Source organism: Pangasianodon hypophthalmus, chromosome 1 (genome assembly GCF_027358585.1).
Source record: "Pangasianodon hypophthalmus isolate fPanHyp1 chromosome 1, fPanHyp1.pri, whole genome shotgun sequence".
Taxonomy (NCBI): domain Eukaryota; kingdom Metazoa; phylum Chordata; class Actinopteri; order Siluriformes; family Pangasiidae; genus Pangasianodon; species Pangasianodon hypophthalmus.
Window position 1 is genome coordinate 20761907 of NC_069710.1, and position 26700 is coordinate 20788606.

A 26700-nucleotide genomic window follows, 5' to 3' on the forward strand; every position below is an offset into this window, starting at 1 on the left:
CTTCACCAGATCTACAATTTATAGTTTTTCTTTGTTGTTTTATTCATTTATTTTTTAAGAAATCTGTTTACTAATGTCCTTGGAGAACAAGAGAAGCAATAAATAACCTATAAAGGAGTGCATTAATATAAACCTGTTATAGCTGGAACTAGTGTCCCTGCAGTGCTGTTTAAACGAAATGAACTTTCTGGCCAGTCAGATTCCAGACTTCAACAGCTCTGTGGAACAATTTATTATAAAGATTAAGATTTATTATAAAAATTATTTCCCCTGCTCGACCCAGTGTGAACTAAGCTCAGAGGTCGGATAAAGCTTAGCAGTGTCCGTGTTAGTGCTCGGCCATGAAAGGGTTAAGCAGCAGGAGGAAATCCCGCCTTGCTGACGAGCACTACAGCGACCTTGTAAACATTTAGTTGAGCCAGAGCTGCAGAGCTACACGGTCGCACCACGGCGAGACGCTGAGATGCACCAGGCTGAGAAGGACAGAGGCACTTGCTTTCTCTCAGTGTTGGAACTGACAGCAGCGGAGACATTTTGAATCGGAGATGACGCCTGCGTGTGAAGGCGCGAGCGCGGGGCCGATCTACACTGTTCACTCTGGACTGGAGGCTCAGCAGGTGAAAGGTGTACACATTTAGTAAATAACTTCCCCCCACCCCGCCTGCCTTTATTTCCGGATAGTGTGTCCCCTCAAGACGTAGCAGACACTCCGACACCTGGATGTAGTCGTTGTGGAAACACATCTGGCAGCTTTTCACTCCTTTCTTGTACACCGAATGGAAACATAGACAATGAGCCACGGTTTTCTGCTTGTGTTTCGGAGCCTTGTCACTGTGCTGCTTTTTCAGGGCACCCCTGTTATAACATTTAGGGGTACACTCACACAAAGTGACCACAGCAGAGTGAGTGTACAGCATAAGAAGGCGTGGACTTCAGCTTTACCTGAGGAAGTCTTCAGCACTGACACAAGGACAGAGACACACAGCCAAGATGATGTGCTGACGAGCACACCAGCAATAACTCATTCTGTTCACTCAGGTACGAGGCACTATACATCATCATTACACTCTTAGGAAAAAATAAATGTAACTTTACTATGTATCTTTCACCTGTAAACATGGGTATACTGTACCGTTACAAAAGATGTAAGGTACATAAATGGACAGTAATTAGTTTTTAAGGCTTTAAAGATACACTACATGAACATTTCTAGGTAAAAGATACATACGAAAGGTACAAGTGTACACACCCTTTTGTAATAGGACACATTAATGTGTTCAGAATTAACCAATCTCATTCAAACTCCTGTTCAAAATAATTATCATAACATCTAAATTTTGACAAACCATACATACGGTCACCCCAAACCATGTGGCAAAATGTATTAAGAACACCATAGCCACTGTGAAGCATGGTGGTGGCGGTATCTTGCTATGGGGCTGCTTCTTTTCAACTGGGACTGGGGCTCTATTCATGATAGAATGAATAATGGATAGCTCCAAATACCAGTCTATTTGGGCACAAAACATGCAGGCTTTTGTTAAATAACTGAAGATGAAGAAAACAGTTCACCTTGCAGGAAAATAACAACAAATCCACAAATCCAAGTCAACAAAGTAATGGCTTTGAAACCTGTGAAATGACTTGAAGAGGGCTGTGCACAGGAATTTTTTTGCAAGGAAGAGTGGAATAAAATTGCCAAATCTAGATGTGCTAAGTTGGTAGACACTTACCCAGAAAGACTGAGTACTGCATTACAGTACTGTAAGTCTTTTCTTTTTCAGTTTTTTACTTGAATTTTGTTGGTTATTATATTACATTAAAGGTGGAAAATGATCTGGCATCTAGGCTTAATTTTATTACATTACAAAAATCTATTTTAACAGAGGTGTGTAGACTGTTTATATCCACTGTACAAGGATAAGAGCTCCAGCAGTTTGCTTTTAATTCATTTAAGCCCTAATCCACATTGTGGGTAGGACGGGTTTTAATGGTACCATTAAATTATGCCATTATCTGTAATGGTATGGATAAAAATAAGAACAAAAATAAGACATAAGCAAAATATCACATAAACCGTATATGATCACATGCTTTCATACCATCCACAGTAAAAAACTGTAAGCTCAAATGGCCTAATATATTCACCTACCATATCCACAACTCAAAATAGGCAACAAATCTGATAGAGTTAAAAACCCAGACCGGAGAAATACCCTGGTTTCTTTGCCCTCATGGCATTTTCCAGGAATATGTGCATATTCCAGGAATAAAATATTTAGTGTCTGATTTGGTCTGTGGTCAGTGTGCAGCTGCTTGTACTGACAGGAATATTATATTATCGGTTGTCGTCATATTGTCTGTAAAACATTCAGTTAGCCTGCAATATGTGCCCTATACGAAACCCAGTGCTAATGTAGAAATCGGGTCAGAGAGGGTCAAAGAGTCTGGCGAAGTGCTGTCTGTTTGTGTTGACACTTTGTACTCAGGGTCTGGCAAGAAAATTGAGTAATATGTGTAAATAGTCAAATTTATATAGTCAACGATAAGATTTATTGTCAAAGCATTAATCCAGAGCAAGTGACAGAAATCATCATCAATTGGGAAGTCAGTATTGTGTATAGAGATGTCTGGAGGTCCCCTCTGTTAATAAGGGTCATAAGGGTCTTTTACACATATGTCTTACCCTGAACTATGTCAATTCTTAGTCCTAGATTAGTTGGATTAGTTGAGTAATGTCAAACAAGTGGAAATATATAGTAATGTATATTTAGTATATTTAAAATACATGAATATCTGTACTTCACAGCTGAAATATGCAGCACTAGTTCTAACCATAATCTCTAACAATGTTCTGTTGTTGGGTGGACTTGGTTTAGAATGTCTCTTTTTTCTGTGCAGTGAGTAAAGAGCTGTTTCTAAACTTCATAACCAGACAAACGGAGGGCAACGCTTTGCGCGAGTGCTAAAGGCAATGAAAGAGAAAGCATTGTATTAGCTAAAGATAAGACATCGTGGGCAACAACAAAGCTTATAATTTTATTTTTTAAAAGGAATATACTGTCAAGTCTTTGTTGGACTGTAGTATTATAGTATTTAGCCTTCAGTCACAAACAAAATTTGCTGACCACAGATGGTCACTGCTACTCACCCATACACACACACAGCTGCTGACAACACACACATGTGCCTATTAGTTCCACAGAACAATTTACAAAGACTGTCATTGTAAATTTATCAATAGATAAAAAGTTTGATATGATGATAATTAAATAAACTAATTTAATCACTGATATTGCAATGTGAAAAGTTGTTTTGTTTTTAAGTCACAACAACAGTTGTTCAGCAGTAGAAATGGTCAGTGTTGTTAATGCTGCTGTGGTTGTAGGTGACACACACATACCATAAAGTACTGTATTTGCTGTGTAGATTAGACAGTAACTGTAGCAGAGCTTTGGTCATATATACACTGCAATTTCTATCATCACTATCTCATTATTTCTCCTCATTTGAGCCTTTAGCTCTCAACTGTGTTGCGCAATATTCTTGGGAACTGTAGTGCATCAGTGGTAATCATGAAAGAATTTCATCCTGGGACTGGTCAGTTTACGAGCACTTAAATCAGATTAATACACAAAAATTCTAGGTGATAATATGGTAATATTAATACACCAGACAGTGAATACAGTCTATGGTGTATGTTAATGCAAAACAATGCAATGCTTAAAGCTGAAAGACAGGGGAATGCGAAATGCAATACTGAATGCAAGATTTTGGAATTTCCCCCTCTGTGGCGGAAAAATCCTATTACTTCTGCCATTGCTCCTTGTGGAAGAATGTTTCCTTATGTGAGTTCTGCTGGTCCACTGCACAAATTTCTTCATTTATTCATGCAGCTCAGATGCAATGTTTAAAAGTACATCACAGCACTAAAACACATTCAGACAGAATTGAGGGCTATGTCCCAATCTGCATAAAGCACACTAAGTAGTATGATTAAATAGTAATTACACCAATGATTTATTGACAAAATATTTGATGTGGTAGTATGCATTTTGGGAAAAGGACCAAGTGTTTGCAACTTTGAGGATATAATTATATTCTGCCATTACCTCAATATTACAGAAGCATACTGAGCCAAAGTACACTGGCTAATTGGTGTGTATCTCGGAGGCCAATAAATATGGATTAGCCATGTTAGCTAGCTGAAGTGTATGTTAGCTAGCTGAAATACAGTGTAGAAAACAATAACTATCACATCTGGTCACTTGTGTATATATATTACCCAGTCTGTGTTCTCTGTATATTTTATTATGTAATCCTCCAACATGTCAAACACATTAGAAACAAGCTGGATAGTGTTAGCACAATAGCTAAAACACAAACTAATAAATATGCACACTGAGGGAAAGCAGACACCGTGGATGACTCACTTTTGCTGGATATAGCTCAGTTTAGAAATACAAAAATACAGAGACTTGCACAAACATGTCCCATTAGTCACTAGCCAGCTATCATGAGTTGTTTAGCTCGACAACTGTGCAACTCGGTAACAATACAAATTCTACAGAGGACAAATCAACTGACAGTCTATCGTTATATTCCCACCAAAACCTGTTCAGGAAGCAAAAAACTGACAGTACTGAATCCATTTTCTCCTGTAGTGTCATACTGGCTCTCACTCTGACTCGTGTTTGTTTATACTCTCACACTCTCCTCCCCCCGGTTGGCTTCTGACTCCTGGCTGGCACTCTACAGTCAGACTTCTTTCGTGCTTGAAGCTGGGGTGTGAGGACATTTGACATATGTGAGCTGGAGAATGATGTATGTGTACAAATATCCCACCTATTCTAAGCTGATACCCCTGCCACAGTGCTGACAGGATTGTCAGGGCGACTTACAGCAGCTCAGGAACATATCATAAAGTATATTTTCCTCCCATCACTCAATTATGATGTTGTTTTCATTTTAAACAAAAATAATCCTGTGCACTATAGCTTTAATGGTATTTACTATAGTATGTAGTGTGTGGAGGTTTCTAATAGTGACAGTAAAACATTATTGCTTACATATAAAATAGTACATTCTGTTTTTAAAATTCTATTTGCCATCAAACTTATGAACTCCTTGGAAACTGTTACAGTTGTGTAATGGATATGTACACATTGCTAGGAGGTGGCAGTCAGGTTAAGACTGTTTGTAGAGCAGTAATGATGATGTCATTATCGACTGACTGGAGTTCTGTGTCTGGAAGACATCCTTGTGACTGCCGTAGAGCAAAAATACGATTTAAGCAGCACCCAGTGAAAATGACAAATACCTATGATAGCTGACCAATAAGCTATGTAGACAAACAGGTATATTTTTATTTGATATGCATGCTCATTTTTTTCTCTGTCTCCCTGCAGTGACAGGTCGTAGCAGAGGAGTTAAGCCATTGGGGAAGACGAGACCTTTTGTCATTGTGGATGGACACAGGAGGAGCCTGAGTAACGTTTTACAGGTGAGGGAAGCAAGTCATTGTACTCTGTGGGCATGGACTACATTATCAGCTTGTGCAGAAACAAATTGCAAAACTGCAAAAGCTTCTAAGCAAGCACAGAAGTCCCAACCAGAATTCCCACGTTTCTGTTTTCTGACTGCTAATAATTTTTTTCTAAGTGGATTAGATTGTTTTATAGAACACTAAATGAGACAGAGTAGAAAATCAGTTTATGTCGGCACTGAGGCTGTGTATCTGGGGCTGTAGCAGGATCATCACAGACAAATCTAATCATGCAAGCAATGCCTGCTCACTGCTCTCAGTCGAGCAATAGGTAGAGCCAAGGTTCTGGTGAGATACTCTTATTAGAAGACTGTGCTTATTGTCAGCTGTCGTGTGTTAAGCAACAAGAAGATTGTTAACAACAAGATTATATAGCGTATTGTCATATTTGATATTTCTGCCACTTCTATTATATGCATACATTATATACGTATACAGACTGTGCTACAAATGACATCACATGATTCATGCGTACACATATTATGTGAGGCCCTAGGCTACAAACACTGGTTTATCAACACATTACAGAATGCTGTTTTCAGCTAATTGGGCGTAGTTATTTTGTGAGTGATACATATTCAGAAATCACAAATTTTATGAATGCTTTTATTTTAACTCAACTGATTAGTTTCAAAAAGGGGTTGTAATTAAATATTAAATTCAATTCATTTAACAATGGCCATTGTTACAAAGCAGTTTTACAGAAATCCGGATAGAGATTTAGATTTAGATCTCTAATAAGCAAGCCAGAGGCGACAATGGCAAGGAAAAACTCCCTAAGACGACGATAATGAGATGCAAATGTGTGGTGCTGTGGCCTTACAGGACTCTGTACATCTGAAAGTTCATTATTACTTCTATATTATTTTTTAAATTTATATTTATTTTATAAAATCTATGACCTATAATGACACAGTACTCTACCCCTATTCAGCATTGTCATTTGGGATCAGGTTTAACTTTGTAGTCCTAAGAGTACCATTGTGCTCTAAGGTGCTTTGTGTGTGTGTGGAATACAACAGGATATGATATCAGGGGTCTTCTCAGCTGCACAGGACATGACCATCCCCTTAATGTTGCCTCCACATCCTCTCCTCTCAGATCATACTTATTTCAGGAAGTCACCAGTAAAAAATGCCAGAGCGCCTACTTCCTTCCTGCATTGCAGGAGCGCAGAAAAAAGGAAACTAGTCAGCAGATCCACCTCTCATCACTCCTTGTTCCCTCATTAAAAAAGCACAGATTGAAGACATGACTGAGCAAACTCTCTCAGGAACTGGACCAGACCCCGACATTTATTCTAGTCTTCTGCTTAGCTTTAGAACTTTCTGGAGAGGCAGCGCAGGTGTCGGGAGCACGAAATCAGTCACACACACATGTCCCATGCAGACATGCACAGACAACAACTTGTATGTGGGCATTTTAACATGTCTAAAAGTTTCTAATTGTTAATTCTTTTTCTTTCACAGTATTTGTGACCTACTAAGACACAGTTATCTTAGTAAGTGAAAATATCTTGAATATAGTCAAATTTATCTAGTATTTTCTATTACAAGATTATCATAAACCAAATATAAGGTTATTAAATCTATTTCTAAACTTTTCTTTTGATTTTTATGTCTTATTCTATTGGCAGATAATTTTTCTCATTTTAAGCATTTATTTCTCAAAAGAAGCAAAATTATCTGCCAGTAGAATAAGAAAATGTAAAGCTTTAAATGGGTAAAAATGCCTGGAAATATGTTTAATAATCTTGTATTGGGCTTATTGTGACCTTATAATAGGAAATACTAGATAAATTTGACTATATTCAAGATATTTTCACTTGGTAAGATGTCAGTTTTTGTAGTGCTTTCTTTATTGTCATACTTATAATTGGAAGTTACCCACACTGTCCTTACTCATCTGGTTCTCCATGTTTCAGCTATCATTATCTGGAAGCCCCTTTCTGAAATGCAGAGGGTGTGTGTGTCAGTGAATCAGGCTGCTCGTGCAACCATGGCAACTGTGGTCTGTTTTTAGATTGTTTTCCAAAAGTGAGGAAAGGTGGAGAGCAGTGTGTCAGTGTTCAGAGAAAGTGGAAAGGTGGGGTGATGCCATGGGTGTGGGTGTCGGTATGTGTGGGTGTATGTACATGTGTAATTTATTAGCCTTTTCTGTTCCTGTCTAACGGACACCCATTCATGAACAAAGTCTATTCCTTTGGTCCACCCTGTTCCTTTAACAATTATTTGGCTCCCAATGCCAAGTCTGACCTCAGTTGATGTGGAATTAATCTAACCCCCTCCCAAGTAACCTCTTACACTCCCGACTCCCGTCACTGGGTCCAAATGTACATTCCTCCCTTTGATCACTGCATACTTCTCCTGTTTGGATTTACTGTAGTTAATGAAGAAATATCAGGATTTACCGAATAATATACTGAGACTTTAATGGGTTAAATGTAGTTACAAATACACATTATCTTAATTCCAAAACATATTTGTGTGTATTGTCTATCGGATAACAATAATTAGCACAGGTTAGCTCATATACACTGTATGTTGTGTGTATGCTGACCATTAGCTGGATCTTATATGTACAGTGACAGGCTGCTTGACTTCTTTGATAAAGGAATAAAAGTTCTTAAAAGAACTGAAGCTCAAATGTGTAAGCAATAAAATATGACAGACGTGCTATTATAGGAAAATTACCAACGCCGTGGAGGTGTGATGTGACCTGATGCGGACCGGAAGCCCGTTACCATCATGAAGTTGATTATTATTACATTTAATGTTGTGCAGTGCCCACGAGACAACTTAGTTTCTGCTCACTTATATTATAGAAGCTATAAACTGCCATATCCCTACCAGCCTGCTTTTTTCCTCTTTATTGAACTTAATTAGACAAACAAAACCTTATGTCACTGAGAAACCGGAATGCGCAAAGTCCTCTGTCCTGAGGTAAGGTTTCCTCTACCATGGAGGAAACCTAATGACTGTTACAAAGCGCTGACACCCAAGACTCCTTCCATAAATGTTAAATAAAAGTCTTCTTACAGAATGCTTTACCATATCAATGATTACACCTGTTTCTTAGATTAACACATTAACGCATTTTAAGCCTTAGATTACATATAGTGTCTGCCATAAAGGTAATTTACAAGAAATGAGTTGATACTACAGAAGCAATAGCATATTAGAATAAGTACATTAATATATAATCAGTTATATTACAAACACCTTTATTGTCACAGCTGTGCTGCTCTAGAAAATTAATTGAAGTTATATGACTCTACACTCTGAATAGGCTTATGCTGGTGTTGACTCATGTTCCGGTTTGTCTGAGCCTTGATCTCACTTAACACCACTGCTTAGTTAAGTGAGATCAAACACATACACTTAGACACAGTTACATTTGGACACACTTAGAGTCTCTGTGCTGTTCCAGTGTAATGCTGTGCTGCTGTATTGTAAAGTCTGTAATTAGACTGCAGTTCAGTGAGTATCTGAGTGTGCAGACACACTGTGTTGCTTATCAGCATGACTACACCTCAGAACATTCATTCACTGACCTATCAGTGTGCTACAGGAGAAGTACTGCAGCTACAGAAATGGATGAAAGGATGAAAAGAAAGTGGCTGTGTATGATAGTTAGGGCATTGCTCCTCGAGAGAGAGAGAACACAAGGTTTTATGGAGCTTTCATCTCTCATTCCCCCATGCTTGTAAAATTCTTGAAACATTATGATGTGTTGTGTAACTGCACGGATTTGTGAGGAAGCCAAGAGACCATCAGAGACAGGGAGTGGTCTATTTTGTTACTGTATCTAAAAGTCTAATTTAAATTCCAAAACATTTGCTTTTGATCCAAAGTTCTAATCAAAGAATGTTTTCGTCTAATTAAGATCTAAACCAACAGCATCAGGCAGTAGTCATTTTGTAAAAGAGACACTGTAGTAACACTGTGACTCAATACTAGCTTTACTGTCTCCATACTGGATTACTTGCTCATGACCACAAGACTAATCTCATTGTAATGTAATAACCAATAAGTGTAGATCTTCTTTTATGAATAACTGGAAGGAAACAGACTTTGCTCGCCCTTCATCCATCCACTAATGTTACCCACCCACTCTCTTTACTCTCGCTGAGCCTTGCTTATGAACCACACCCAGCATTCATGCACTGCTGAGGTCATCCCACCAGCTGGAACATGTGTGTAGGGACATTGCATCATGGGCAGGAGGTGGGGTGTATGCGCGATAGTGAGACAGAGCAGTAAAGGGTGGTGCAGACATCAACATAAGTGGTGGAGGTCAGAGAGTGGTTGAAAGGCTCCAGAGAGTCAGGAGATAATGGCGTGAACAAGAAGAACAAAAGGGATACAGAGAATGCAATGAGTGAAAAGGTCAGAAAGAAACTCCAGGAAGGAGCCAGAATGGATAAGATGTAGAGGATGGAGGAGGAGGAGAAGTTGATATGGTCTGGGAGGTGTTATCTGCTTAGCGTAGTTTTGAGTGTGTCATACTGTCATTAGTTCTGGTTCTTTGACACCACTGATTGTCTTGTGATCACTTCTGTGAGATGCCAGCTCTCACACTCTCGCTTTCACTCATCTAGCTCTTTTTTTTAACAGTAGTGTTCTTCTCTTTGTATCTCCTATTCCTCCTCAGTTCCCCTTTGATTTTCTCTTTCTCAGTTTTCCCTTCTCTGCTTATTCTCATCATCTATTAGCTTGTCCCGTGAGAAGGTTCTTGTTTCTTCCAGGCTTTTTTTTCTCTTCCCAGTTGCTGTGCTGTGGTTAGTCTGCAGTCATATTTCCACCCTTCACATTATTTGCATGGAATCACTAGCTGGCAGTTTGCCCACATTGCTCAAAAGTATCTCGAATATTTGTGTCTGAGTTCTTCCCTGCAAAGTCTGCAAACAGCCAATTGTGGGTGTATTTATCTAATCCATATATAATACACAAACTCTACTTTTTGGCATTTGTATCAGTAAGGCTCTAACAGTTTCATTTCTGGGAGGGACTCAGTAAAAAGATCATTCAGAGAAGATAGGGAGATCAGAGTGATGCAAATTTGCCCTCAGTCAACCTCTACCCCCATAACCTCATGATGAATTAGACACACAGCTGTGGAAATTCCTTGCAAAGCTGTCTTTTAATTGTCCATAGCACTCTTTTCTCTAGGATTATGATAAGTGATAACCGTTGACACATCAGTCAAATATATCCAAGTTGTCAGTGTTAAAATGAGGTTGATGAAAGGTTGACCTTATGCACCCTAAAAACTAAGAAGGTCCAGCAGTTGGTTTTGCCCATTTGACCAGTGCTGGAGTTGGACTGAAAGCAGTTGGCATTATCATTTACTCTGATAATAGTTACATAACGTGGATATTGTGTGAGGGATACATGATAATTTGCCTTTACTTAGAACTTTGTTTTTACCATGTTGTGTAATTATCAGCATCAGACCAGTTTCAAATGTAAAAAACAGTCAAATAGAATGACCATCAATTCAATTAAATTAAAATGTTACTGAAATACTGGTTAAACACTCACAGATAGGCCAGTAATAAGTCTCCTGGTGCCTGTCAGCCTGGAATATGTGATAATAGTGGTTTTCTTTTGAGATAGCGTCTGTGTGAACTCTCTGTTCCCAATGTGAGGGAGAGAAGAAAGACAGGAAGCTGAGGCAGCAGTGCAGGAGAAAGCTGACTGAGTTTTCACTTTTTCTCCAGTACTTCGGGGTGGGGGTGGGGGTGGGGGTGGAGGTTATCATTTGTGTATGTGCGTCCTTGTTAGTGCATCTACATGTGTGTTGCAATCACTCGATATGGCAGTTTTCCTAGTCTGGCTCCTCTGAGCAAGGCTCATAAGTAGGGGAAATGTGATTTGTGCAAGACTCAGATAACAGGATGTTAGATGACTGTTAAGAGAGCAAAAGGAAGAGAAGTCTGTTTATAGTGCAGCACTGCCTGCCTCACTTAACTGTCTGTCATCAGCAAGATCAGCAGATCTTTTGTTCCTAATGGTGATGTGTGTGGGGAAGAGAAGTGGATATTAGACATCTCATCAGAGTGCACCAGAATTCTTCAGTGAGTTTAAATCTGTCTCGCAGCAGAAAGTCAGCCTGGTCCATTAAGGAGATAACATTCCTTTAGGTTAATGTGAATACAGAGGATTGCACTGCTAAGCAATTTATATGTATATCATATACGCTTTTACATTATTTTATGTGCAAAGAATATAGTGTGGTAGTTTTAATAAAACATTTTGTCCTCTTTGTGAAAATCAAATTACTAGATAAGTTGTAGTATTAGAAAAACTCAGTAACTAAAAATTATTAATAAAAATAACCAAAACAAACTAACAAAAAAATAGCTCAAATTGCACCCGTATTGTAAATATTCTAGAATCTACCTAAGTTATATTCTGTTCAGATATAATCACATCAGATTAAATCAGCCTAATTTGTTGATCCTGTAAATCTAATTTGGCTCACTTAATAAGACCAACTGGAGTAAAGGCGCTGTTGTAAATAATACCGTATAGAACTGGGCTCATTAAATACGCACAAAGTCTTTATGCAGAACTTCATTCTCATACATAATATAGTGGCACTTCACTGAGTATTTCCAGTAATATGTCATTAACATTTATGTATATAGCAATAGCGATTGAAATTTGCTTTTATAAGATTACACTCAAGGATTAACGATGCAGGGTTTCATGCCAATCTGCCACCGGACATTACACTATGACATTTCACTAAATTAATGCCATGTACATTGCATTTGCAATTATATGTATTGCATGTATTCATGTGTATATACATACACTGTACATATACAATATGTATGTAGAAATACTCTGTCGTTTTACATTCTTGGAATTCTAGTTGTAAAAATCATTGAATGGTGCCTGTCAGTCATGATTTATTCTTCTTCTGCAGAATGGTCACCCAGACAGACTGCTGTGTGGGCTGCAAGTGGGAGACAGCCTCCTTCTGCTGGACCTGGAAAAGAACCAGTGAGTGTGCAATCACAGATATGCAGCATATGAGGCCAATGCATTATTATGACTATCTTATGTTTCATTTTGTTTATTTATCTGCCTTTCTACCACCTCAATCATTTTCATCTGCTGGATTCTGCAGAGAGCTATTGCCTAAGCCGCCTAATATCTTCTACTACCTGCCAAATGGAACAGGGGTGTCCATGAAGGAGAGCCAGGTGGTATGTTCATTTTTATGAACAAATTAACGTGCACATTAATTAATGCACTTTATATTCTACAATGTAAATCTTTTTAATTAGTGTTAATAGTTTAAATAAATGCCTTTTGCAAATGTAAAGCTAGTAGTACCTTGTATTTTACAGAAACAGTGACTTTTGCTTCTGTCTCAAAAATGGCATGACACTTGCCCATGGGTCCTGTAAGATTGAAAGTAGACCTTCATGTTTTTGTGTGTCAGATAAATAGAGAGTGAGAAGGGGACATGGCAGAGGAGAGTGAAATATTTAACTACACCTGTTTTCTTTTAGGCTCAGTGTTACTATCATGGCTCTGTGAGAGGGTTCCCTCAGTCCCGCGTGGCCATCAGCACCTGTGCTGGGTTACGGTAAGAATCTACTCGTTAGTCTTCTGTTGCTGTAAACACAGTCTGCTGAGGTTTACTTTAGGTTTAGATTATTGTGCGGACCTGTTTTTCATATAATCTTTAAGCTGTATGATATCTAATATTGAGTATGCTTCTTCTGAAGCAAAATAGTTAAATATATTTCTCTAAATTGCACTGCACTACAATAATTATGTAGCAAAGAGTGTTCTTGTGAGAATCTTAGAGAGGCTGGAGACTGTTGAATATGAACAACCTGTTAGAAGTTAACACAGTCTATAGGTAAGTAATGAAAGGAATATAAGTGTTTGAATATGAAGTTTGAATAACCATTGTAAAATCTGATTCTGTCTCTAGTTCCAAACAGTGCTGTATTAGTACAGGTTGTGTGTTGAGAAAGTGTATTGATTTGTGCAGAATTATACATTCATTCGTCTTCAGTAAATACATTTATACTGATCAGGGTGGCAGTAGATGCAGAACCTGTTCCAGGAACACTGGGCATGATGTGTCCCAAGAATGCAGAGTGCACATTCACACACATTCACACCAAGGTACAATTTACCGTCACCAATCCATCTACTGACTCAATTTAGCCAGTAATCCAAGCTCAGGATCGAACCGCCAACCCTGGAGCTGTGAGGCAGTAACACTACCCAGTGCGTCACCATGCCGCCCCAGAATTATACACAGAGACATAATTACCACTTGTGTTGTTTCATGCTGGTAAACTATGTGTCTGATCACTGCATGGCTTGTAGATCAAGGGACTAGGTCAGCTCAGAGTCAAGACAGGCATTTCTTTCCATGAAATGCAGAGAGCAAAGACAACATTGTAACATATGATGAGTTTAAGTACATGCATTATGAGTATAAGGAAGTTAGAGAATTTTTCACATTCAAAAGTATCATTTATACACAAGTATTGGGTTTAATCCCATATGCATGGATGGTAATATAATCTGACATATAGTGGGGAAGGGGAAATCAATATTAGTAAAGTAACTCTCCTGCCTATCTCTGCAGGGGACTGATTGTAATCAATGCAAGTTTGAGCTTTGAACTGCAGCCAGACGAATGCGATGAAGACGTAAGGAGAAGTGGTAGTTCAGAAGAAGAGAAGGAATTGCACACGCTCTACCCAACCCACCAGCTGAGCTCTGAATCTGGGGGATGTGGTGTTTCTCACACCTTTATACCACCTATTCAGATTATTCCACAAATACACAGGGTGAGAGCTGTGTGTGTGTGTGTGTTCTTGCAGCTGTCTATAATAATAATGTGAAGAGACATCTGTCTGCTGTACTCATTTATTTCTCTGTGTTTATGTTTCATAGACTAAAAGAGATATTCTTTTAGAGACCAAATACATTGAGCTGGTGTTGGTGGTTGATCACAAGGAGGTAAGTGAGTCGTATACAATGCAGTCTGTAAGTATTTGTCCAAATAGTTACAGGTGGCACTGTATCATGAAGGGCTTAGCATTTATAATACGGTCCACTGAGTTTTGTTTGAAATTAGTGCCACATTTGTTATTCCAGCACCATCTACTGGTAATTCTACTGTTCTGTAAACATATGACATTTGCAGGATGCTGTAACTTTTTTTTTATCTGATTAAATAAGGTGGTTTGATGTTTTTTGCATACATGTCTTTATCACAGTACTTAAATTATCAGAAGAACAAGAAGACTATTATTTATCGCATGCTGGATGTGGCCAACCAGGTAGACTGGGTGAGTTCATTTGTGGAATTTGGTTTAATAATCTTCTCATTTGTTACCTCTGAGTACAATGCTTGCTTGTCTGTCCAAATAAAAAATGCAAAGTTATAAGCAGCATTCAATCAGTTTAGTATTTTTATTCAAATGTAATTTAAAAACAGACAGAAAGTATTTACGCATATCCTTAATTTATAAGGAGGTAGTAAATTTGTTCTTCTACTGTGTTTGTAGTGGACCTGAATGTACTGTAGTATTATTCTGCTTGTACTGCATCACTTGCCATGTGACCACAAATCTAGTGTAGTTTTTTAAATAAACTATACAAAAGGCCTTTTATCACATATAAAAAGATTAGCATTTAGACTGAATTCTCAGACTCTTGTGTACTCAAGCCCTTTGAAAAAAAAAAAAAGAAAAGGTTGTCTCAGTTTAAAGTCCTCTTCAGTTCAGTGTTAAAGTGAAATCAGGTCAAAAACAGGTCTAAAACTCTGCAGTATTGTATTATGTGCTTTACGGTATTCAAACTCTGTTGCTGTTTTGTTCTCCCTCTCCTGCCCTGTATGGATCTCAGTTCTATCGGCCGCTGAATGTGCGAGTGGCCCTAGTGGGGCTGGAGATCTGGAGTGATCAAGATAAAATCCTGATAGATAAGAGCCCCAGTGACACACTCAGCCGCTTTTTGGAATGGAGGAACAGAGAGCTGCTGCCACGACTACGCCATGACAATGCACAGCTAGTCATGTAGGTTCAAATCATTATAGCTTTGGAAGGTATTGACTGTGTTAATTCAAACAATGGGTGTAACAGTGTACAATGTTACAGCAGGGTTTTATTGATTTTTTTAAAGGGGTGAATCGTTTGATGGCACAACAGTGGGCATGGCCTCTCAGTCTTCCATGTGCACCAAGGACAGATCTGGAGGAGTTAGTGTGGTGAGACTCTTCATGAAATTAAATTGGCCATCCAGATCTGTTTAGTGATTTTCACTGGTTTAAAATGACAAATACACCTTTTTTTTTAGTACAAACTTTGTTATAGATTTTTATTTTATGATTTCTACATTATTGATTCAGTACAAAAACATTTTAGATTTCCAAACATTAGTTTTCCAGCACAAAATTAAATGTTACAGAAAAATGTGTGTATGTCAGTAAAGAAAGTTGCATATTACATAAGAGACACTTTTCAGACTGAAAAACATAATGAAGGCTGCTGGGTTTTGCTGCAAAAATAAGAAGCAAGTTTGACAGTCAAAGTCTCCAGAAGAACTGTGGCTGCTTCTGCAAGATGCTCAGTAACACTTACAGCTCATTTCCTTATAAAACTGCACACACTGTACCTGAGACTGCTATTTTTTTTAAAGCAAAGGGTTTTCACACCAAATATTGACTTTGTTTAGTTTATTACTGTTTACTGATCTTTATAGTATTTTTTAAATGTAGAAACATTTCATTATTTTTGAAGGCATCTTTGCTCTACAGCATTTCTTTGCATGTGCCTAAGACTTTTGCCCAGTACTATACATTCAGAGGTATTTGCATTTTAGAGGCTGGAGAGCTTACATCTGTTCTCTCACAGTTACTGAGAGACTACTGATATGCTGGTAATAAACAGTGTAATCCGGTGTTCTCACAGACAGTGTGTGTGATGGTTCTGAAATCTGCTCATCATAGCTCATCAATCTCAATCAGTGCAGAATGTGCAATGCTGAAAAAAGCATAACTAATGTCAGATACCTCGCCCTTTTTTGTGTTGTAGGATCATCTGGTAAGTGTGCTGGGAGTTGCATCCACAGTGGCGCATGAGCTCGGCCATAACCTGGGCATGAACCATGACACAGCTGACCGCCACTGTCAGTGCCAGAATGAACCACGGCTTGGGGGTTGCATCATGGAGCCGTCCACAGGGTGAGTGCTTCTGGGTAGATTAGTGAGGGAATCGTATATAACAATTACGTTATATGACTACAACCTAAATAGCTGTTTTCATAACTGCTTACAGCTTCATAGTTTGAAAAATAGGATGACAGTACACTGTATGAGCAGCTGACGTGTTCAACAAGATTTGGAAGCTGCTAGAATATTTCTTAAATCTCGCTAGTTAATAGGGTTCCTGTAAGCACTGAATAGCTCATCACTCCTGAAATGTATTCAGGTAGAGGAGGCATTATGTTTTTGGCTTGTCTGTATTTGTCAATCCATGCGTCTGTCCAACATTATCGTTAGTGCGATATTGCAAGAATGAGTGGTTAAATGTTTGTAGGATTTATATGGAATTATCATTGTAACCAGCAGATGAACTGATTAAGATTTTGATTTAGATTTTAGAATTGATCAAAATAGGGTCAAGGTAAGAGCCCCTGTGCACAAAAAGTGAGGTCCATGAAAACATGGTTTGCCAGGGTTGGAGTGGAAGAGCTCGATTGGCCTGCACACAGCCCTGACCTCAACCCCACTGAACACCTTCAGGATGAATTGGAGCACTAAATATGTGCCAGGCCTCCTTGCCCAACATCAGTGCCTGGCATCACTAATGCTCTTGTGGCTGATTGGGCAAATCCCCACAGCCACGCTCCAAAATCTAGGAATGAGTGAAGGTTATTATAAAAGCAAAGGGGGAAACAAATTTGGAATAGGATGTTCAACAAGCACATATGGGTGTGAATGGTCAGGTATCCACATACTTTTGTATATTTTGGAGGCATGCAAATTAATAACAAGTTGGACTCGTGTTACGTTCTACTTGTTGATAATTAAATAAGTGCTATATCCTGTGTGATCGTGTGCTATATTTCAGGGAATGCATAGGACCTTAATGTATTAACAGTTTGTATTCCAGATTTCCTTATAGCTTTATAATGGTGTACCATCAAACCTGCTGTAGCATTACACATGAAAATAGACTAAAAGGTCCAGCATTATCAGACGATTAGCCTTCTTCAGCTTCAATTGTGTGTGTTTTGTTCACAGGTTCATGCCAGGTCAGCTGTTTAGCAGCTGCAGTGAGAAAGATCTCTCTCTGAGCCTGATGCATGGTGGAGGCATGTGCCTTTTTAACGTGCCACAGCCAGAAAAGATGCTGGGAGGGCCACGCTGTGGCAACCTGTACGTGGAGAAGGGAGAGGAGTGTGATTGTGGCCTACTTGATGTAAGAAGTAGTATTGAATTTGTGGACATTCCTTGTATTCAACTAAATTTACTTAAAGAAGAGTATGCTCTGCAGGTTTCTGAATTACTGGTTGTGTGTGTATATGTGCAGGAATGCATTGATCCATGTTGTAATGCCAGCACCTGTAAGCTAATTCCAGGTGCCCAGTGTTCCTCCGATGGCATTTGCTGTGAGAACTGCAAAGTATGTATGATTTTTTATTTTTGTTACAATTCATACATGATCCATGTTCATAACTATTACCGTAATAATAGTTTTGTTTCTTTTATCTCACATCTCTCCTGTCTCTTGCTTGCTTGCTTTCGTTTGCTCTGTCTCGGCAGCTGCGTGTTGCTGGATCATTGTGTCGAGAGCCTCTGGGAGAATGTGATCTACCAGAGTACTGCACTGGTGCATCCCCACACTGCCCTCCCAATGTGTTTCTCCAGAACGGTGAGACGTGTCAGGATGGCACGTCCTACTGCTACAGCGGAGTGTGTACCACTATGGATGAGCAGTGTCATATGCTGTGGGGAGCCAGTAAGTGAAACCTGTTCTCTTATGTAATCATCCGTAAGAAACACAGAGTCCATTTGTGTTACTATTCTGTAAGAATATGTGCTTAGTGTACCAAATATACCACAAAAACTGTACCATGCAGAAGTCTTAGGCACATGCAAAGAAATGCTGTAAAGCAAAAATGCTTTCAAAAATAATGAAATTAAATGTTTCTACAAAAAATACTACAAAAAGTAGTAAACAGTAATAAACTAAACAAAATCAATATTTGGTGTGAAAACCCTTTGCTTTTTTGGAAAAAAAATATATATAGTAGTCTCAGGTACTATTTGTAAAGTTTTATATGAAAATTAGCTGGTACATTTTACTGAGCATCTTGGAGAATCTGTCACAGTTCTCCTGGACAGTCTGACTGTCTCACTTGCTTCTTTTTTCGTCGGGTTGAATCTGTCATTTTTGGATGAAAAACCCAGGAGGTCTGTTATGTAATGTTTGGAAAGTAAAATGTTTTTGTACTGACTCAATAATGCAGAAGTCATAAAATAAACATCAGTAGCAAAATTTGTACTAAAAAAAAATAGAGTGCCTAAGACTTTTTGCACAGTACTGTATATGCCACAAATCTGTCTGTGGGTTAATCTCAAACTGATAATTACATATTTCAACGCAGCCTTATCTATTTCCTGTCAGAAGTACTCCTGTCTGTTAAAGGGTGCAAGCGTAGAACTAATCTGTGTTTGTGGTTCTCTCAGACTCCACCCGTGCTCCTCCAGCCTGCTTCTCCTTCGTTAACAAACAGGGCAACATGTTCGGCAACTGTGGCCAGATGCCCAATGGCACCTATATACCCTGCTCAAATGAGTATGTGTCCTCAAGTATCCAACTCTGCAAGTATAGTCTCTAAAATCAGATAATAGCTACAAATACAATAAATCAAAGTGCTTTGATTTGCTGCATATAATGTCTCGATAAAGAAGGACAGAATAAACAAGAATATCAGTTTGTTTTCATGAAAGATAAATTAAATTATGACTGAATACTCATACTGAATGCTTAAAAGTGTTGTTTATAGAAATGCTGTTTAGTTCTGTATTTTATTCTTTCTCCAGTGATGTGCAGTGTGGGAGAATCCAGTGTCAGGGTGGCAGTGATCGCCCACTGATAGACTCAAATGCAAAGATTCTGACAACCAAGGTGAAACTGAACCACAGTGAAGGAGGAGCATATTTCACCTGTCGAGGAGCATATTTCCACCTGGGTGATGATGTCTCTGACCCAGCCATGGTAGCTCAGGGAACTGCATGTGCTCCTGGCAAGGTCAGTGTTTTCACATGGCAGCTGCACAAAACACACCCAAACATTTACATATACATATATTTACATATATATAACATATGATACACTTGAGTACCAACAACTCATTGCTAGTAAACCTCATGTTTACTATAGATGCAAATCACTTGAACAGTTGTCTACCGTAAAATGTAACTTGTGGCTTTTTGAATTATTTTAGCTTAATAAGGCACCTGTTGGTGCTGATGGATGGTTTTCCCTTTTCACTTAGTAAATATCTATGCTATACTGGCAGTGCAGTAGTATATACTGTTTATTGTAATATGTATATACTACATCACTCTCTCTCACACACAGGTGTGTTTAGACCAGCGCTGTCAGGAAGTGTCAATCCTTGGTGTTGAGGAGTGTCGTGGGAAGTGCAATGGCCATGGGGTGAGATGGTCACACTTGCAGCTCTGCTTTCTTTTTTTGTGTTCCAGTGTTCCAGTTGTTCCAGTTGTTCCAAATGTTCCAGTACTTTTTAAAAGGAATTCTTCCATAATTTCTGGTGCAGCATTGTTTACCGTATGAAGTTATGCTACTTCAGAAATGGTGTATTAAAGTAGAATTTGTACATCTGATTAACATTTGGCACTGTAAATAATCTATTAAATCCAGTAAATGGCTTTCCTAATATCTCAATCATGTTCTAATTAAGAAGAGCTGGTTTCTTAGGAACACTGTGTAATTTTTAGAGCCCCTTGATGCCTGCAAGCTAAATCCCATTTGCAATGAAAACATTGACACGCTTTTTCACTTTCTCCCAACCAGCTCCGTCCTCTCTGTTAAAAGTACACATATGCCTTGTGACTTGGTTTTTAAAGAAAAGGTGCTGGAGGCAGGGTTAATTTCTGGGCTGGAAAATGTAAGCAAAATCCTGAAACAAAGAAACTAGCAAGATCCATTTTAGATATTACACCTTTAATTTCACATAGCCATGCCAAAGAGGGTATTTTATGTTTGGTCACTTTCTCTAACTAATACTTAACACTATATACTATTAGCTAAAATTATAATACTGATAGCAGCCTGATATATCAAGCAGCTACAAACAGGTAATATTAATTAATCTCCTGTCACTTTTGCCTCTCCATGTGTAGGTGTGTAACAGCAATAAGAATTGTCACTGTGATGTGGGCTGGGCTCCACCAGACTGTAAATACTCAGGAACAGGGGGCAGTGTGGACAGCGGCCCTGCACATCAGCCCAGAGGTGTCAGCTAACGATGCATGCCTACTTGTTTGGTTTACATAAACTGAATGTTGACATATCTCTTTACACATAAAACTTATATATTAATGTATCAATATGTTTGTGTGCAGATTCCAATCCCATTCGTGTGGCTCTGCTAGTGATCTTTTTGTTTGTGCTGCCGGTGATACTACTGCTCCTGGCACTCTGCTTTCCTCGCTGCCGCCGAAGGTTCTTATGTTTCAACAACACACCCTTCAGCAAGGCCAGACAGTCCAGCCGGTGAGTCAGAGAGAGAGAGAGAGAGAGAGAGAGAGAGAGAGAGAGAGAGATGATGTCTTGATATGCTGGATATGTCTGATGATTTCATTGAGCTGATGATTTCATATTTGAAAATATGTTAACGAGCTGATGGTTTCATATTAGCTTTACTAACAAGAAGACCTTTTTGACTCGCACTTTTCTTTGTTTTACCCATAACACAGTAATGTCTCTGTGGCTTATATTGAGTATTGCATGAATCCACCAGAGGAACACTTTGAGAGGTATTTGAGAAATATGAGCAGTAATGTTAATTATGTTGAACATTACTGCTCATATGTGTTTGTAGTGTAGTGCATTATAGGTAGATATTGTGTGCTTTACATGAATTTGTTCTGAAAAATTAAAAAACAATGAGCAGTATCATGGCTACAGTGCAGTATGTACTGCTGGACTGATTTTTGCAGTCACTTGTAAAAAAAAATAGAGGTTTCTAGAGATTTGAATTGAGACACAACGCTTCAAAATCATGTCATTTTGATTCATCTATGAGCCTTGTAAGAGTTCATGACTTTAGCTAAGGTGTTCATTGTGACTTGGTGTAGAGTGAACAGTTCTGACCCAGTATGTGTTGTTCACAGCACCCCTGCCACTGAGCGAGTGAACACACATAATAGAGAGCAGATCTTGCCGCTGAGGTACCAGTGGACCCCGCAGAATGACATCCCACTCACACGAGCCATTAGTAAGGTACAAGGTGTCTCTTCTCTCTTCACTCTGCTTGAAAAGAACAAAAAGATGAGAAAGAAAAATATGGTCCAGGGTTGAATCATTATTCGACTTTATAAGTGAGTGATATAGTGAGATTTAATTTTAGATTAAATTTTACATTTTAAAAATTCTGTTTTTAGTGCAATTAAAGCTTGTGTATTTATGCCTAAGTTTGTTTGCAGTAGTATGTGATAGGGTTTCATACTCTTGGAAGAAGTCAGTGAGTCTCAGCAGGTTTCATTGTAATTTTTTTATTTTGCGTAATCCTATTGTATAATCCTCTCAACCGAACTGGTACTTGAATAACTAAACAAAGATTGGTTTTGCAGAGCATCTCAAGATGGAGGCATCTAACCTGCTAAGACTTTGTTACAGCTGTGATGCTCTCAGAATCTCACACTTGTCCTGCAGACACTGACTATAAGACAACAGACTGTTGTGTTACACTCATTGGTATGCTGTTTATTATATTAAGGCCTAGGTAACACCTACATCACCTGTTTCCTGCGTGTATTTGCTTTCCTGTTAGGGCTACATGGATCATCTGACACCACAGACTGAGCATGACAGCTTTATAGGAATTGTAAAATACCTCGTATCTCACATCCCACAGCTGTATTTGATGGGAAATGAAGCAGCTTCCACATTTTCACTTATCTCTAAACCACTGCTGGTTCTATGTAAAAACCACTATGTTGCTTTTTCTAACTCACTGAAACTTATTGGCACTCACTGTTTAAACATCATGCATGCATGTGCTATCTGCCTTTCTTCTACCTCTCCCTCTACACCCCACCCCCCCTCTCTCTCTCTTTCTCTCTCTCTTTCTCTCTCTCTCTGTGGTTAGGCTCAGACCAGGCCTGCTCCTCCTACTAAACCTCTTCCACCCGATCCTGTCTCTAAACAGCCTGTCCAGGTAAACTGTCCTTCTCTAGAGAGATTACTGGAGAAAGACAGGACTCCACATATCTTATTCACAGTCCAGGGCATCCATATACTCTATTCTGATTAATCACACTGTGGTGCTTAATGCTGTGCAATGATCATTTCTCTTAAATAAAAATACCTCATTATACTGCATTAGTTTCACAAGGTGTAATTATTTTTTAATTTCACAACATTTTTTAGATTTATTATTTACTTTTTATTCAATTTCAATTTATTTTCTCATATTTCTGGATTCCTGTTGTGAAGTGATCCATATTATATTCAGTTACTACTAACAGTATATTTACTTAATGCTTTCTCTGCTGCCGCAGTCGGCAGGGCAACGGCCTGCCCCTCCCAACAAGCCCCTCCCTCCTGACCCCGCCCCCTCAGAGAGCAAGACGCAGCGAAAGGTAGAGACAGGTTACAGCCGCGCATGTCCACCTGTTCCCGTGCTTCATCTAGCACGGCAGAGAGTCTTCACCTGACACCTCACTTGTCAATAGCAATCATGTCACCTGCTTTTTGTCTCCAGCCTGTTTTCCAGTGTTGTGTAGCTTGTGCCTGAACTGTGTTTGTCAGTGCATGCGTTTCTGTAGCTAGATTGCTATTTAGAGGCGCTGGGTATAAATCGGATTGTTTAAGGCTGGGTTTCTCAGCAGCAACTTGATAAGACAGCTTTCTACTGTCTTCTTAAAAGACCATATTGAACACAGTGTTGTATTTTTGGATTGTGAGCTCAAGGTGAGAAACCCTGCTTTAAGTGAGTATTAATTTGCTGCAGCTCTTGCTGGTTGTCATCCATATGATTAAATCTTTTCGTTTACTGTGAAGGGAGACAGAGTAAGTAGGACAAGAAAAAGGACACCATGCAACCATACTTAGATATTTCTTAAGGTGTCATCTCTTATCATCTCTTCACTTATCACCTGTCATCTAAATTAGGTCATTTGGAATGCCTGCTGAAACCTTCAGACTTACTCTGTCACCTTTTACAAGTCATGTGATTGAAAAATAAAATAACTGATCTGACATGCTTAAGTTAATCAAGGGAATGTGTTAGTCTCCTGGAGTGCAGGAGTAATGCATGGCCTGTGATTCTCTGTGATTGATTTGGGATGGATAAGTGTTGTGACGTGAGAATAAAGTGGTGGTCGTGAGTGGAGGTGGAGTGGTTTCATCCGTTTTTTCTCTGTTAAACTCCCGCGTCTTTCAATGGATCTCCAGTTGAAGGTGACACGACCCGCTGCACCAAGCAAGCCTCTCCCCCCCGACCCTGTCCTGTCTGACAGACAGGTACCAGCAGCTGCATGCCTGCAGAGAGACGGTCCACAGGCTCTGCGCTAATCTTCTTTTTATCGTCTATGAACAGTATATTGGATTCTTATATTCACTCTCCTCTTTCAGAGCCAGAAGCAGATTCCCCCAAGACCTCCAGTTCCTAGAAAGCCTTTGCCCGCAGACCCCTCTGGTTACCCTGCTCCTCTGCCACTGCTGCCCCTCTCTGAGCCATCAGGACACCACACAGCTGCTGCTGCTTCTGCCAGCTTCAGCCCTTCTGCTGCTGCTGTTCCTGCAAGGTGTGCATGCTAGTAGGGTTTGTGTCTGTTCACTGAGCAGTAGTATGTCAGGGCTTCTGGCCCTGTGATATAATTTTGAAGTTTTGTCACTCATCAGTTTTGATGAACAGAGCCACCAAGCATTCAAAATGACTTGTATGACTGAAAACATTCAAAGATAATGTGTATGTTACGACTGTCAGAAGAAATTTCTAAAGAGTTTTCAAAAGGACAGTTGATTAAGATCCCATATTGTACCTTTTGTAGCTTTTTGTGGCTGAATGACCAATGCTGCTTGATGCATGTTTGCATATTTTCAGTTATATACTATATATCTACATTCAAATTACAGATAAAATAAAAAAAAGTATGCATTTTTTCTGTAAAACCAAAAGTATGATATGGTACCTATGATATACACTCATTCCCCACTTTATTAGGAACACCTGTACACATGCATGTTCATGCAGTTATCTACTCAGCCAATCGTGTGCCAGCAGTGCAATGCATAAAATTTTTTTTGTTTTTCACACCATTCTGTGTAAACTCTGGAGACTGTTGTGTGTGAAATTCCCAGGAGATCGGCAGTTTCTGAAAGACTCAAACCAGTCCATCAGGCACCAACAACCATTGCCACGGTTAATGTCACTGACATCACATTTTTTTCCCCATTCTGATGTTTGATGTGAACATTAACTGAAGCTCTTGACCTGTATCTGCATGAATTTATGGATCGTGCTGCTGCTACATGATTGGTTGATTAGATACAGGTGATATAGGTGTTCCTATTAAAGTGGATGGTGAGTGTATATTGAGCATATAGTGGACAGGAAGCCATTTGGAATATAGCTTACCTATGTATTGCAGGAGGCTTACAAAAATGTATTATATGAAGGCAAGTTAAGAAGTGCAATTTTAACATTTAATGTGGACACTGGGTAGCTTAAAATGATAGTAGATCAGAACAGTGAATGTGGAAAATGGAGCAAAAAAAAAACAGATTTAAAATTTTCTCTCTTTTATCTAGACGTCCCTTGGCACCCCCCATTAGGGCAGCACACCAGCCCAGGAAGTTCCACACACCTCCCCAAGTGTAAGCAGTGGGCGCTGCTTTGCAGGTTCTGTGTGCTGTGGCCCGGTGATGTGCCGAGGATTGACACACTTCTATTTGCACTGAACATGAGAGACTCGGCACAGCTGAACCAGTGCCACGCACCTGAACAAATTTATCTAAATGGAGTCAGCAAGTTCATTTTAACACATGGACAAACACAGAATGATTATCCAGTGAATGCATTGATAATGATGAAATGCTCAGACACTTTAGAAGTTGACTGATCAAGTCCTCTTTCATCTGCTAAACAGAATTCTGTATTTCTGTGTGCCATCACCGGCTACATTACTGATGAGTGTCTGTAAGTTGAACATAGGTTAAGAGCCAGTGTTCTACGGTTAAAGGGCTAGAAATCTACCCTGAACTCCCAGCCAGTAACTAAGAATTTTGTTTTTTGATTTGGCAGTAGCTATGCACTACTGATTCAGAAATGATCCGAAAGGTTTGTTGTTACTGTCTTGAAGCACCATGATGACCTTGAGCAAGTTACTTAATATGTGTTTGTCCTAGGAAATTATGATTCTGTTAATTTTGTAATTTTTATGCAAGAGATGTAAAGAGGATTGAACTGATTCTACTGTGGAGCCCAGGCTGTTCTATGTGGCACTTATCTCAGTGTATAAATCTCACATGTCTATCACTCATGAGATGATGATCATTAATTGTCAAAGGAGGAAAAAAATTAGATGCTGCCGGTCTGGACTCTTTGCCTTTTGTAAATAATAAAAGTGTGAGGGGGATATTATTGTTTATTTTGCAAAATACAGTATTTTTATGCAATAAACCTGGAAGCTGTTTTTAAAAATGGATTATTTTGTAATATTTGCAGTCATACATAGTGTTTTTATTGAGCAACTGAAAGCACTACAGAAGGCTATTCTAAAGCATATGAAACTTAACTATAAAAATAGACATGCTCATTTATACCTTTTTTTAACTGATGGATTGGAGGCCATCATACAGGCCAAAAATACTAACAATTGTCCAAATTTCAGTTGCAAGTTGC

General features: G+C 39.0%; 1 protein-coding gene across 3 annotated transcripts; it reads left to right on the plus strand.

The window, feature by feature from the left end:
• Positions 1 to 393: 393 nt before the first annotated feature.
• adam15 (ADAM metallopeptidase domain 15) lies at positions 394 to 26503 on the plus strand. Of its 3 annotated transcripts, XM_026939662.3 has the most exons (25): positions 394 to 1038; positions 5409 to 5503; positions 12482 to 12558; positions 12686 to 12764; positions 13074 to 13150; positions 14174 to 14378; positions 14485 to 14550; positions 14811 to 14882; positions 15442 to 15611; positions 15718 to 15802; positions 16629 to 16777; positions 17840 to 18017; positions 18129 to 18221; positions 18362 to 18557; positions 19289 to 19397; positions 19646 to 19853; positions 20187 to 20264; positions 20972 to 21083; positions 21194 to 21344; positions 21965 to 22073; positions 22942 to 23010; positions 23354 to 23434; positions 24249 to 24317; positions 24429 to 24601; positions 25608 to 26503. In XM_026939662.3, exons 1-25 carry the CDS (start codon positions 792 to 794, stop codon positions 25675 to 25677), a joined length of 3018 nt encoding a protein of 1005 aa, XP_026795463.3. In that variant the 5' UTR covers positions 394 to 791; the 3' UTR covers positions 25678 to 26503. The 3 variants fall into 3 exon arrangements, with proteins under 3 accessions (XP_026795463.3, XP_026795464.3, XP_026795465.3); XM_026939663.3 differs by lacking the exons at positions 23354 to 23434; positions 24249 to 24317; XM_026939664.3 differs by lacking the exons at positions 22942 to 23010; positions 23354 to 23434; positions 24249 to 24317.
• The last annotated feature ends 197 nt before the right edge of the window (positions 26504 to 26700 follow it).

Bases quoted from the DNA above. Each gene is read 5' to 3' on its own strand.
- adam15 (XM_026939662.3), top strand. From the start codon at position 792: ATGAGCCACGGTTTTCTGCTTGTGTTTCGGAGCCTTGTCACTGTGCTG. The intron at 21,084-21,193 runs GTGTCAGCTAAC...GTTTGTGTGCAG, and splicing joins CCCTGCACATCAGCCCAGAG to ATTCCAATCCCATTCGTGTG. The intron at 23,435-24,248 runs GTAGAGACAGGT...ATGGATCTCCAG, and splicing joins AGAGCAAGACGCAGCGAAAG to TTGAAGGTGACACGACCCGC.